Below are 13,553 nucleotides of genomic sequence, written 5' to 3'. Positions count from 1 at the left end.
TTGCATTTAGTTTGATACAATTGATACGCGACGGATATTTCCGTAAATTCATGTTTCTACAGAACAATTGAGTGAAAAAGAATCAAATAAATTGCATTAATGCATCTGCAAAGTAGTAGTGATTGTAATTTTCAAGTTACATTGGTCGATCGTGAAAAAAACATTCCCATGTGTTTAATAATAGTACAATTGCTATGTGACTTCAATGTTACATGGTGTTATAGAAGGTTAACATGTGTAACATGTTTAAAAACTATTAATCGTTTAAAATCAACAATTAAAGAGGATAGTAGCACTGCTGTGACCAAATGTATATGTATAAAACTGTGGATCTTCTAGATAAAGTACCTAAAAACGCCTAACAATCAGAACCAGTTTGTCCCACTATTAGTTCTACTGTAATCCTGTCAATGGTGAATAGTTAACGATTTACATTGACTTGCTTATATAAAAAAGGAATGTAAGGGAAGAAAAATATTAATCGTTTAAAATGAACGATGTAGAATGTAGAGTGTGCTAACTTTTCTGTCACTGTATAATTGTAATTCTCCTAGATTAATTATCCAAAAACCGTGAAAAATATTAATCGTTTAAAATGAACGATGTAGAATGTAGAGTGTGCTAACTTTTCTGTCACTTACTGTATAATTGTAATTCTCCTAGATTAATTATCCAAAAACCCCTTATCAGAACGCAGATTTGTTTCCCCTTTAGTTCTACTCTAATCCAGTCGACGACGAACAGCTGACAATTCACCATGACTTGTTTATGTGAAAAGGGAATGGAAGGGAGAAACAGTTCGAGGCGCATTGGACCGTATGGTATTTCCAGGTCGGTGGACGGTGAAAGTATCACGTTGGCCGTGCCCAAAGCATCGTAGGACACTTCTTCCCTATTTTTACCCAGATACCCCGCGTGACCGCGTGGGTGGAGCAAGCTTACGTATTTAGCGATGTGAAATTCAGGTGAGAGTATAATTCAGGAAATGGTGCGACTGGACAGATTTTGGAAACACGGGAAACGTAAATATCAGGGGAAGATTGTGTGAATTATAATACAATGCTAACCGACGTGTGGGCTTCACGTGGACGTCCCAGATTCCAGATCAGGTGTAAAATATTGTCCTGGCGGCCGACATAAATTTCGAAACGTCGAATGTGATTGTTTTATACGATCCGTTGCGTATACGGACAAATATTTCTGAGGGACGTCGAAAACTTGATTCATTGTTGAAGTTCTGTTGTTGATGATTCATCGATAATTGCTGTTTATATAAATCGTAGGGTACATTGCTCACGGAAATCGTGAATGATGATCTCAATAAAAATGAAAAATATTCTTTTACGATGATTCAATGGGGTTGGCGATTGAATAATTGTTCGTTGTGGCAATTCCAGGATATTGCTTTTCATAATATTAGTACAATAACATGGAATACATTATCTAATATAAACCACTCTTACACTTTAACAATGTTTTGCGCTAGTTGAAAACTATTATTATAGTTGACCGTATTATCATTATCATATGAATGTAGAGTGACATATTTACGATAATTTTAATGAAACTTTCAGGTTTATAAATCGATATAATGTAAATCTAGAACCATTCAATGTATTTGGAAATTTTCTGCCCGTTTTGTTAACTTTTTTAACAGAACAAAAATTCCAATAATACGTACTGTAACCGTTCTAGTGAAAATGATTTAAACAAAAGCACACAGAATTTGAGAAAAACAGAGATAAAATGTAATAAAAGATGTATTAATATGCAAGAGTAATTATTTTATATTATATGTAATCACAATACACTAAAGTTGATTATCTGGTTCGTATTAAATATGTTCAACGATCAGCGAATACAGTATGAACGCAATGGTATGCAAATTTTTATCGTGTCAAATGCAGGGTGGTTGTTTGAAATGAGTGACGCATCCTCGTATAGCGATTGTCCCTATACATACGGCAACAACAGGAAAAGTTTATCGTTATCAGAGACAGACTCTTCCTATAGAGCAGCCACAACCTACATATTCCGAACAAACTTGTGAATTATTTCGTAATATTCATCGTTTAAAGGAAACGTCAGATTTTTGGTTCAATGCTTTTATCAGATTAATGCATAATACGTGCGAAACGATATTTAAACAGAGTTCCTTCTACCTATAATGTAATAGAGTCTACTGTATCATGTTTTCATTATGAAATAACGTAATATATACAACAGAATTATTACACATATATTCGTTTAATTGTAACATGTCAAAATTTCAAATGTTACATAATTACTACAGTAATACACCACGAAATAAATTATCCGATTGTCATAAATAACTTCCGTTTCCCGTTTCTATTAAATTTAGTAATCGATATTCGCTTACAATTTTCTTATTATCATTGCCAGTTAATTATAATCTAGTAATTTTTCAATATCTTCTGTGGAAGTTATTTACGACTCAACTCTATAGATTAAAATTGACATCGAACCAAAGTGAGAAATTTACCTGCAACTAGATTATAATATATGTGAAATGTTGAAACTGAATTAATTTACAAATTTCCAGAACAAAAAGCGTGAATGAGAAGTAAAGCTTGCTTTTGGGTTAAAATTGAGCCGAACGATTCAGGAGGTATGAATGGAAGATGAAGACATACAGTGTATGTACTGTGATTCTTCGGAACGGGAAACTGGATTCACGAAACGATTCTAACCGCTTGAATGAATTACTTGTTGGGGTGTATCGTATAAGGTAGCGATGACGAAGTGGCTCTCGTTCACGCATAATTTAGTAATAACGACCCACGTGAACGAATGTTTAACCAGAGCTGTATCGCGTGTCTCGGATGCAGGTTTCCTCGAATAGCCAAGGTAAGGTAGCCTTATGTTATGCCCACCGAGATAGTCCCGTTCGATACTTTTAGAAAGCACATGAATACGTTCACGTGTGTAAACAAATACTTTTATATATTTGCATACATTTCTAAACTCAATAAATATATAGGTACTTATATAATAATACATGTATTGATAACATTTTTATGAATGATAATTGATCATTTGCGAACGTGATTAACTCCACAAAATTTATATTTACAATTCACTTTAAATATAAATAGTTAAACCCCAATCAAGTGCTGTGGTAATAAAATTAAAAAAAATTTTTTAAATTCAAAACGTGGAGTTAGCCACTTTGGCCTGTGAACGGCTCTATTAATGTATGGGCTCTTTGTATTTATACTGTAAGCAATTCGCAAATAATTTATTACCCCCTTCAAATCAATTATACAGTATCACAAAGATGGATTTATCTTTCTACGAATACTAGTGTACAATTCTCCAGATATACAATGCCCAAAAATAAATTACAATAAAAATTGCAATAGGTGTTCACTGGAATATTAATGATTACCATAACGGAAGGAAATAAATTTCTGAATAATGAAATGAATTTGGATCTAAGGGACTAAAACTTTCTCTGAGTTTGATATTATAAAAGAATTAAGAATTTCTTACTGATAAATTCAACTTTACAGTATCGTAAGTTATCCTGTTCTGGCATAGGCGGTACTGTGGCAAAAACGTAATAAAGCCGAAAAGGTCCCAATGGAACACGTTACGTTTCGCTGAAAAACGGCACCCCCGACACGTTTCCGGTGAAAGCATCCAATCTTTCATCTACGTGTGCACAGTTACGACCGGACAGATTTATATATTTTCATTGTCCCGCCGATCCATAACACGTCTTCAAAACGTACCAAGAAAGTGGACGGTGACCTGACTCCCTTTTCAACGATTTCTCACGATTCTGAATGACTGCCAGTATAACAGGCCACTGTCGGCGGTCCCAATAGAGCAAAAAAGGTGCCCAAACCTTTTGACCCACCGTTCATCCCATTCCCCACACACTTTGCTACCGTCCACCCCGCACACCGAATATGGTTCCTCCCTTTCATGTTCCCGCGAAGGATGCGCAGCTCCGTTCGGGCGTCGAAATCGCCCACGCGGCCTTGTTTACCCGGTGACTTCAACGGGATAAGAAGATGCAAGCGATATGGGCGGAAGCGCGAGGCTCTAGAAACGTTTCGAATTGAATAAAAATTTCTTATTTTCCGATTATTGAAATTAGGAGTGTTTTTGACGGAATTGATATCAGAATTGGGCAAAATGTAATTTAATTACAAAATCTAAACTGCATTTACAAATTGCAATGTAATTTCAAGACAATTACAATTACATTGTATTAAATGTACTAAATTTACAATAAAAACTACAATGTAATTGTGATTGTTTTTAAGCAACATAGACTTTGCAAATTACGCGAAACTGAGCAAAGAACTCCAAAAGTAACGAAAATTTATCCGTATGGTGGTGCGAATTGGTTATGCAACTGGTTAAATTTTTTCGTAAATTTCCAACTAATTGTAAAAACACTCGATATACATTATGCATAACCTACGCTCGTAAGATAAACGCTTTTAACGGTTTGTGAGATCACGCATGAACCTCACGTGAAATCCAGTCATGGCGGAGGAGGCGGTTTGTGTGGTCACTGTATACGCATACTCCCGCATGTTCCTCGAAACATCGTAACTTCTATTTTTTCTTCAAGATTCCGTCGGATATCGAATAATTTTTGGTTACTCCACGAGATTTACGAACGTTAATATACTGGAGAAAAGAAAATTATCTTTCGATAATCAAACCTCTCGTTCAGTCCGGAAAATTAAATAAACTGAGAACAAATGTCCTTTGTGAATGATAAAGTTAACACTGCACAGACATCATTATTCCATAATTTTCGTAATCAAAATGTGTATTCTATTCATTTCTAATGGTAATTTTTTAATTTATGGTTTTGAATTAAAATTACTAATTCAGAGTAATTGTTCAGTTGTATTACAAAAGAGTACCTGTATAGAATTCATCAGAAAAATTCGACATATTCAGGTGGTTTATAATATACTAGATTGTAATGTATAAACGTTGTTGTATCCATTAAATCTACTCATAACTGATTATTTACTTTCTTAATAGGATGGTAATATACTTTAGATTTAATGGCTTTCAGTTCTTGTAATTTACAAAAATGGCGTCGGATGTTGGAGAACAACGATCAACATTATTAAGGGAGCATTGACCTTCTTGAAAACAAATATTAAATTTGGAAAAAAAATGTTTCGATTACACAGTGGTACATCTAATGAATATGTATAATGTCTGAAGGTTATGTAAAGATATCTAAGAATAGTAAGATTCATTCCAAAGAAAAGAAGAATTTTCAACCGAGGGTTTGAATCGATAAAATCTGTTCCACATTCACGGATTATGAAAGTGATTTCGTGGAAGTGTTAATAGAGCTGTTTCTCGACGAACAGTTCGAAACGAATGCTGCACACGTATGGGTTATGTGACCCATATTTTGATCGCGTTAAAGAATTAATTCTGACATGGTGCGTTCAGTTTACGAATTGTTCGTGGCTCAACAGAAATTTAATTATTCTCCACTTTGTTCGCACATAATTTCTAACTTCCCTGAAATCGTCACTGAAATGTAAAATTGGGCCAAGTAAGGCAGAAACCTAGTAACCCTTAAAATGACAAAAAATTAGTTAAACGCAGTACGAATTCCATAACTTTGTGATCTTTATTTTGCAAAGAGTTGCTAACCCATAGAACAACTACATTATACAATTACTGTAGAAAATTAAAATAAAATTAAAATGAACTATAGAAAATTTAAAGTAGTATTAATTATACTATTCACTACTTAGTAAGTCCTTAAAAAACATTGTAGTATAACAACAAGAAATAAAATATACCCAATAGAAATAAAGCTACCTTTTTTTAAAATTAAGATTTTCAAACTCAGATCATTGAGGGTTGGTAGCTTTCTGCATAACTTGGCCCAATTATCCCTCCTTACTTCCATTCATTATTGCATTCTAGAAAATGTTTGATCATAAATGTTTAAAAATATTAAAGTAACAATTCCTTATTATTTGTAATAAACCCAACTAATTTAAATAGTATACATCGCAAGTAAAAACAGTCCATACAAATATAAGAAAGCGTTCAATATTCTACAAAAATCTAGGCACATATTCCAGCTAATATCCTCATTATTTAATGCTACTTCTAAAGTAAACTCCATATTGGTTAAACCGTTCAATATTCCATGAAAAAGTAGCTTGGACTTCCTCGAGTAGGCAGCGGCCTAAAGCCTCCGCATGCAGGTAAAACCATAAATTCCCCGATCGTCCCGAAAATCGTGTCCTACAAGCAATAAACGTGACATCTCGAATTGCTAATGTCCACTCGTTCACCGATACGATCGAAACATTGAACGTAGATCACCGTCGACCACGTACTGTGTAAACCATCGTTTCCCACGCGTGTCGTGTGGGCACGAGCCACGGAATTGCCTGCTTGCATTACGTCCCTAAAAACGATGGAACGTTGGCTCGACTGTTCCAGATGCTCGCCGCATTATCTCCTTCTTTCGGTGGAATTGTCCCTCACCTACGTTCGTGAAATCTAACCCATACTTCGAAACGGTCCAATCATCGATATATTCTAGGTCTCGCGGGGCCGAGACTGGACGGAAAGGCCGTGTGGATCGCGTATTCAAAGCGACGCGATAACGTCCGTCTGAGGCAATCTACCGGAAACGGTGGAGCGCAGCGAGAGTTGGTTCAGGGAACTTCTCGCGTGCCGGCTTTAATCAGCCGCGTTTCGCGCAGTGAAAATTTTCGCGATAACACCGTTCGATACTTTTCTTCCTTCCTCCCTACTTCCTCCCACTTTCTCTCTCCCAGCATGTGTAGACATGTTACGTAAACCGGCTGAATAATCCGGTAACCCAGGATCGATTAATCGATCGTCCATTCACCCTTGATCAACGAATGGCGGGACAGCGGTTCATAAGAAAATACCTTATTCGATCAGTTACCGAAATAAACATACTTGAATGTTGAATGACATGTATATACCTTTGAATCGACACTCCAGTAGAGTAATATAAAATCGTCGTAAGCTATACACTATGTCAACACGTTAATCGTCGAGCCGATTTCGATGACCTCTCTGTTTAGCCAACGCGACGTGGTCAACCGCAACAACGAAAATGTATTTACAAATATTGGAAAATACCGTACGAAACGTCACGTAGAAAATTCAAAATGGTTTCGAAGGGACAGTGCTATGTCGATGGTCGTCATGGCGATCAACGCGTTAATAACCCCGAGTCACGAGAGCACATACGACAAGGCTGTCAACACCGACACGAAAGTATTACGGCACTATTCTTACTATCTACCCTGAATACCAGACACAATTCACTGTATCAAAACGTAAAATCGCGATCCAACAGTGTGTCTGTACCCGTCAGTTTATCTATGAACGAACGGTACGCGACTGGGTATATATTACAAGCTCTCACTCACCACAGCCTCGGTGACCGGTATCCACGTGACGACCAGTAGGGCAAGGACGCAGGTGACTCGCAGGACAACCGGGAACGGAGGTAGCCTGCAGGCTGCGGTGGTTGACGTCGCCGCGGCCCTAGGCCGCATTGTGCCGGTCGTTTCTCCTCCTCCTTCTCCTTCTTCGTTCACGTCGGTACCCGTTGTCGTCTCTCTCTCCAGTCCTCTCGCGTTTACCTGTCCTGTCTACGTTCCGCCACGACCAGAGCCCTTAAAATAGACGAACGAACGACGACGACGACGATGACGCTGATTCGTTCGGGAACGGTTTATACGGCCCGTAATTCCGTGTCGATTTGGTCGGATGTTGTTGTTGGTAGAAACGATGATGATGATGCCGCCGGTGGCTGGTCGGCCAGCCTGTCGACGAAGCGCCGCGTGTCGAAGGGCCAGCAGAGACACGGCCCGCTCGCTTGGCCCGTCCTCCCGATCCCAGTCGCTGCTCCAGCGCAGCCAGACACAGCAGGCCAAAGTCGGTGGCGGAGGAGGCGCTCTTCTCTTCTCGTCTCCTCTTCGCGCGGAGCGAGCTGTATCCTTGCGCGTGTGGTGTGTGGTGCCCCAGCGTTGTCGTTGGTGTTAGCGGGTATAGAGGATGGCTCCCCTCTCGCTCTCTCTCGCTCTCTATCGCTATCTTTCTCTCTCTCTCTCACACATACACCCACTCTTTCTCTCTCTCCGCCCGCCCCGTGTGCTCTCTTGCTCGATTCGCTCTCGCCGTGAGCCGTGCCAGAGAGCTAACCGCTGCCGATCGACATCGGCTGAGACCGTGCAACAGTCCTCGTGCGACGCGCGACCAAGCTCGCCTCGACCCGGTCACCAGTTCCTCTCCACCTCCCTCCCTGCTCTTCTTCTCCTACCCTCCTCCTCTTCTTCTTCTTCTTCTTCTTCCTCTTCTTCCACTTGTATTCTCTCTTCTTACTTCCCACTCCGTGCACCGGCGACGTGGGGCCCTCTTCTTTCCTTCCTCCACCTCCCTTCCTCGCTCTTTGGGGCTTCTCCCAGTCTGTCCTTCCTTCTCGCGCCCTGCCGCCACTGGTATCTTCTGGTCCCGCAGTTGGCGGAGTCAGGCTGGAGAGTTCGATTCCTCTGGCCGCGGACTGGAGAGAGCACAGAAGCACCAGGCGGGGGAGGCTAGCCCAGGATACGAAAGAGGAACAGCGGACGTGGTGTGCGCGTGTATGCGGTGGCGAGCCAGCAACACTGGGATTGTATCTGCTCGCTGGAACAACCGTGGTGAAGAACCGACCCGTTCCGTCGCTCGCGTGGTGTCTCACTCCTCTCACACACTCTATCTCTCTTTCCTCTCCCGCGATCCTTTTCGGCGGAGGAATTCTAGCTGGCGTGGCTCGACGGCCGCCTCCACGCCACTCTTCCTTCCCTCCACCCGAGTTTCATTCAGAGACCCTCCCTGGATGGGACGGTCCACACACCACTGCTACTCGGTGCCGGGTTCCCCGCGATATTTTGTGACTGGCTGTCCGTGCGGTGCTCGTGGTTAGCCTGTGCTCTTCGGCTCCCTAGACCCGTCGCGGAATAGGGAGGTCGAAATGACCCGGTTGGGATTGCGGTGAGTTTTCGATTCAATCTTGCTTCTTCTAATCTTTTTTTTTTTTCGATCTTTCAATGTTCTTCTGGTACTCTGTTTCCGTTTGTCCGCGCTTCCTTACCTCCCCCTGTTGTTCGCGTCTCTTTTCTCGGTGGCTGGTTCGTCAACCTGTTGTGCGTTACGTCAATGATCTCTATATTGCGCGCACTGGACACGTGCGTTCTGGTGAACGGTGTGCAGCCTGCGCTGCTGTCTTGTGTTTCCCTTTCTCAACACGGAAGTGTCTTTGCTCGATAATCTTTGTGAACCCCTCGGTCTGGCTCGAATACAGTAATTTTGCTGTCTTCTGGTTCGGGGTTATATTTTTCTTTTTGCTATAATCCCATCCAACCCTTTCGTTGTTCTTCCGCACGCAGCGTGTATATCTTGATCGCCGTTTTATTTTCCTACGGACTGCTGCTGCTTATACTTCCCTCGGTGCACGCGCCACAAGTGTTCCCCGTGACAGACGGAGGGGGCACTTTCAACCCCTGCTACGTTCCGACGAAATGACGAGTGGATCTCAAGGACGAGGAGACGCGCGTGTGTTTACGGACGATTATCCTTTGGAAGAGAAACGTTTAATGGCGTGGTCGGGTATCTTCTTGGTTCTTCGTTTTCTTTTTTGTTCGTTCGTTCGGTTCGCCTTGTGATTTCGGCGCGGTCTGCTCGATAAACACTTATCGCGGGCTGTTGAGACTCGGGATAAACCGAATACGGGGAGTTATGAAATTCTGACGAGATTCTGTGCTCTATTTATAGAGGAAGATTCTAGAAAAAAAAAGGAGTCAAGAAATTTCCATGTCTTTTGACTCGGTTGCCCCATTTTCTGTATCATCTGCATACCTCGTGTTTTAACGATTGTTTGCTTCTTTCTTGGTTCATGGTTACAGAGTGTGTAAAATCGAAAGCAAATATTAACTGTTGGGATATTGAATATTAGTAGAGTGAATATTTTATTTAGTCTGTTCTGTGATAGTTGTGATTTCAACGATCATGGTACCGCAACTTTGACGTATACCCAACGAGTGTAGACAGTGTTCAGTGGCTAATCAACGAAACAACTCTGTTTATTCTTTTATTAATTGAACGAAATTTAATAACTAGTGATTTGATTTCTATTTGTCGAAAATATTGAAAATGATCTTCGAATTAAATTTTTGACATTAGGAAGCTTTCGTGTAAAAAAAAGTGACCGCTTTTTTCTGCGTTTCTCTTTACAGATTCGTCGCATCCGCAGTTTTCCTGGCCGGGATTGTCGGTGGGGTATGTACAAGTAATTTTTCTTCCACTCACACACTTTCATTGCCATGACAGCATTTTTGCATGTCAAATATTGTTGTTATATACAAGAATTTAGTTTTAAATCTTGGAGTAAAGGAAACAAATTTTATAGATTTAAGATGATCCATAGTACATATAACAAATCGGTAGCCATTTTGGCATAATTGACAAACCATCTCAAGAAACTACACACTTATATACTTATTAGAAAAACAGAAACATGAAAGGTAATGACTAGACTGTGGATCATAAATATTTATAGCAAACGCGAAAGTATAAAGATTAATGACATTTTATTATGGTAATTGACACTTTACTTTACCTTTAATCTTTTAACCTAACAGTATGATATAAACAATACTGCTTCTTGTTTTATATTATACATAAGGAATCAGTTATTTGTCTAGAAAAAAGCATAATGTTCGTTAGGAGATAAGTTATACCCAGAAAAAAGAATTATTAATCCATCGATAATTAAACGTACTTCTAAGCATTTATTTTGGCAATTTTCAAATTCATGTTACAAACACTATTGCTTTTGAGATTTCCTGATACTTAATTACACAAATAAATTGTGTTTTATTCTTAGTTTTTATGCAAAGGGAACAAAACTGTAGATTCGTACGAACATCCACAATCTAGTAATCTTTAAAGATAGGGAAAAATTCTTATCTATATGAGAATTTTCGAATACGAACTAAAACTCAAAGAATTCCTACACATTACTTCTTAAACCAACATAAGAATTTCAATCACAGATTAACTTCTATTAAATCGAGTCATAGATAACTTTCATTTTCTTCCTTTACATTTCCGTCAGGCAAGTCCATTTTACAATTAACATAAATACATCCCAAACTCTGAAACATTACTAAACACAGTGACTCCTATTCAATTTAAATATCCTCACTGCTCTTCAATCAATATTAGTAATTATTCTAGTGTCTATGGAATAAATTTTTTTTCGTCATTATTCATAATCGTAACAACCAGTTGTTAGGATTATACTAGTTACACTATAATAATTGCCTGTATAATTCGATATATTCTACACAATTTACCTAGAATGTTACAAATAATTTTAATAATAATTCAATTCACCCCCAATAATAAGAACTAGACTCATATCAGCAAATCAAAGCTACGTAGATGTAACTTACAAATCACAGAAATTTGCGAGCAATTTGCAGATTCACCATTTAAAAACAAGTTTATAAATCGTTTCTTTCAACGATCACCAATCGTATCAGGTAAAAAATGAAGCAATCTTAAATTTATCGCGTTGGATCGCGATCGAGGATCGATCGTCGTACGATACCCGGGGATTCATTCATGGATCCACGCGTTTGCGAGTGCATGCACGTGCACCGGTGCGTGGACTGCGCCGAACGGGCAGCGGCGACTAGCCACGAAGTCGGTGGTCTGGGATCGAGCGGATCGCGTTTCGATCGAGGCGGGCCGTGTGATTCCGCGACGCGTGCGGCCAGGCCTTCCCCTTTCGCGGACGCAGCGAGTCGGCGCGAGGGCGATGAAGCCCCGTCGAAGGCCGACAGACCTCTGGGCAGCGTAACGCGCGAGGATGTCGATCGTACGCGCGATTAGATCATTGGGAACGTCGTTATTTCTGCGTTGAGCCGGGCCTACGCTATAATAACGGGATATTGTTTAACAAATTTTTTTGCAACTTTGTTATATAATATATTTTAATAGCTTGTTACTGGGTGTATCTTTTGTACTTTAATGAGTTTATAAAACATTTCGCGAAAAAGGGGAAATTATTTAATATCAATATCTTTTTAATGATTATTAAAATATCGAACTTATTGCGTTGAAATATTAACTCTCTTGCAACCAAACATTTTTTCGTGTCTAAAAAAAGACAATCTTTGGATACGAACTAATAATTAATTAATGATTTATGAATGTTTTATTTGGTTTGTTTTACTATTATTATAATTATTGGACATTTATTTAAAACAATTGCAAAACAAACGGTTAAAAAATATTTTCTTCTAATTGAAATAACTTTGATTAGGTACTGTTATGTTTTTTCTATAAGAACCAACAAAGCTCATTTTGATCAGTTTGTTAGTTCAATAGTTATGATTTATTGGAAAAAGCTTAATTAAATTTCAAACAGCTGTGACACCAACAATTAAAAAAATTTTCAAAGACCCTTCGAGATACGTTTATATATCGCTAAACACTAAATCCTATCTAAATTTGAACAAAATCCTAAATGGTGCTCCAAAAAGTGTCCGATCTCGCGTGAAATGACCCCATTATTAGCCTCGAAATAATGAATAAATACAGTCAAGCTAACTATGAAACATTGATCTTCGATACAAAGTGCTGCAATATTGACGAATCGCTCGAACAAACCAGTAAAATTGCTCGTCAACGTGATACGACTCAATTTCGACAAACAGCTCCGAAAAATAGTCCCGATAAGCCTCGTCACGGTCCTCGAATCCTTCGCTCGCCGTCATTCTTCTCCCTCGTTCTGCGAGCTTATTTCCGAGCGTCGCACACCGAGGGATATCGGTAACGCGAGGGATCAATCGTCGACGCGATAACAGGGCCCGGCGGGTCCCCGGCGGATTTGTCGTTCGTGAACAACGGCGAGGTGTTAAATCCGAAATAGGGCAGTCGTCTGTTAGCGACCAGTCCGCCTACGGCGTCGTAACCGCGATCGCGCGCGATGTAATTTTATTACGCCATGTACAAGCATATGTACGTACCGACGCGCGCGTACGGCCACGCGAGACGGGCTTAGTCACTATTGAAAATAGTTCGGAATTGACTCCGGACTTGATTGCCAACGTCTGGCGAATTTAATCGACGTTTTCTGCTTTCTAACGATCCCGTGGTCTGGGTTAGGTTTATATTATTATTTGTAAATTCGTCTATGATAATGATAGTATATTTGTGTTCAGAGTTTCATATTGATCGTCAACAGGGAAATTTATTTACTGTTTTTATGAAATTAACCCTCGATGGAACTTTAAAGTCGCACAGTCATGTGTACATTTACCAATGAAAATTAAGAAACAAAACAATTTTTATGAACAGTGTATTTATTATTTGCGTTTATAGACAAATTAATGAAGGTCGATTTCACATTTGTTAAGGTTTTTCTCAGAGTGGATTGTATGTTTCTTCCGTATATTCGAATAATTACACACGAGAATGATAAAAGAAAA

At 39.5% G+C, this 13,553-nt stretch overlaps 2 protein-coding genes across 2 annotated transcripts in view; one reads left to right on the top strand and one right to left on the bottom strand.

Moving 5' to 3' along the window:
• The window catches only part of LOC107188483 (collagen alpha-5(IV) chain-like), an 85,162-nt gene extending 77,583 nt beyond the window's left edge, over positions 1-7,579 (bottom strand). Inside the window, 1 exon segment of the mRNA XM_015576775.1 lies at positions 7,443-7,579. Within this exon segment, the coding sequence (XP_015432261.1) occupies positions 7,443-7,571 (129 nt within the window). The 5' untranslated portion in view covers positions 7,572-7,579.
• Positions 7,580-8,969: 1,390 nt separating this feature from the next.
• LOC107188482 (collagen alpha-1(IV) chain) overlaps positions 8,970-13,553 on the top strand; it is a 29,483-nt gene continuing 24,899 nt past the window's right edge. The window contains 2 exon segments of the mRNA XM_015576774.1: positions 8,970-9,048; positions 10,290-10,332. Of these exon segments, the coding sequence (XP_015432260.1) occupies positions 9,029-9,048; positions 10,290-10,332 (63 nt within the window). The 5' untranslated portion in view covers positions 8,970-9,028.

Source organism: Dufourea novaeangliae, unplaced genomic scaffold (genome assembly GCF_001272555.1).
Source record: "Dufourea novaeangliae isolate 0120121106 unplaced genomic scaffold, ASM127255v1 scaffold124, whole genome shotgun sequence".
In the NCBI taxonomy this organism is placed as follows: domain Eukaryota; kingdom Metazoa; phylum Arthropoda; class Insecta; order Hymenoptera; family Halictidae; genus Dufourea; species Dufourea novaeangliae.
This window is presented reverse-complemented; position numbering and strand designations above follow the sequence as displayed.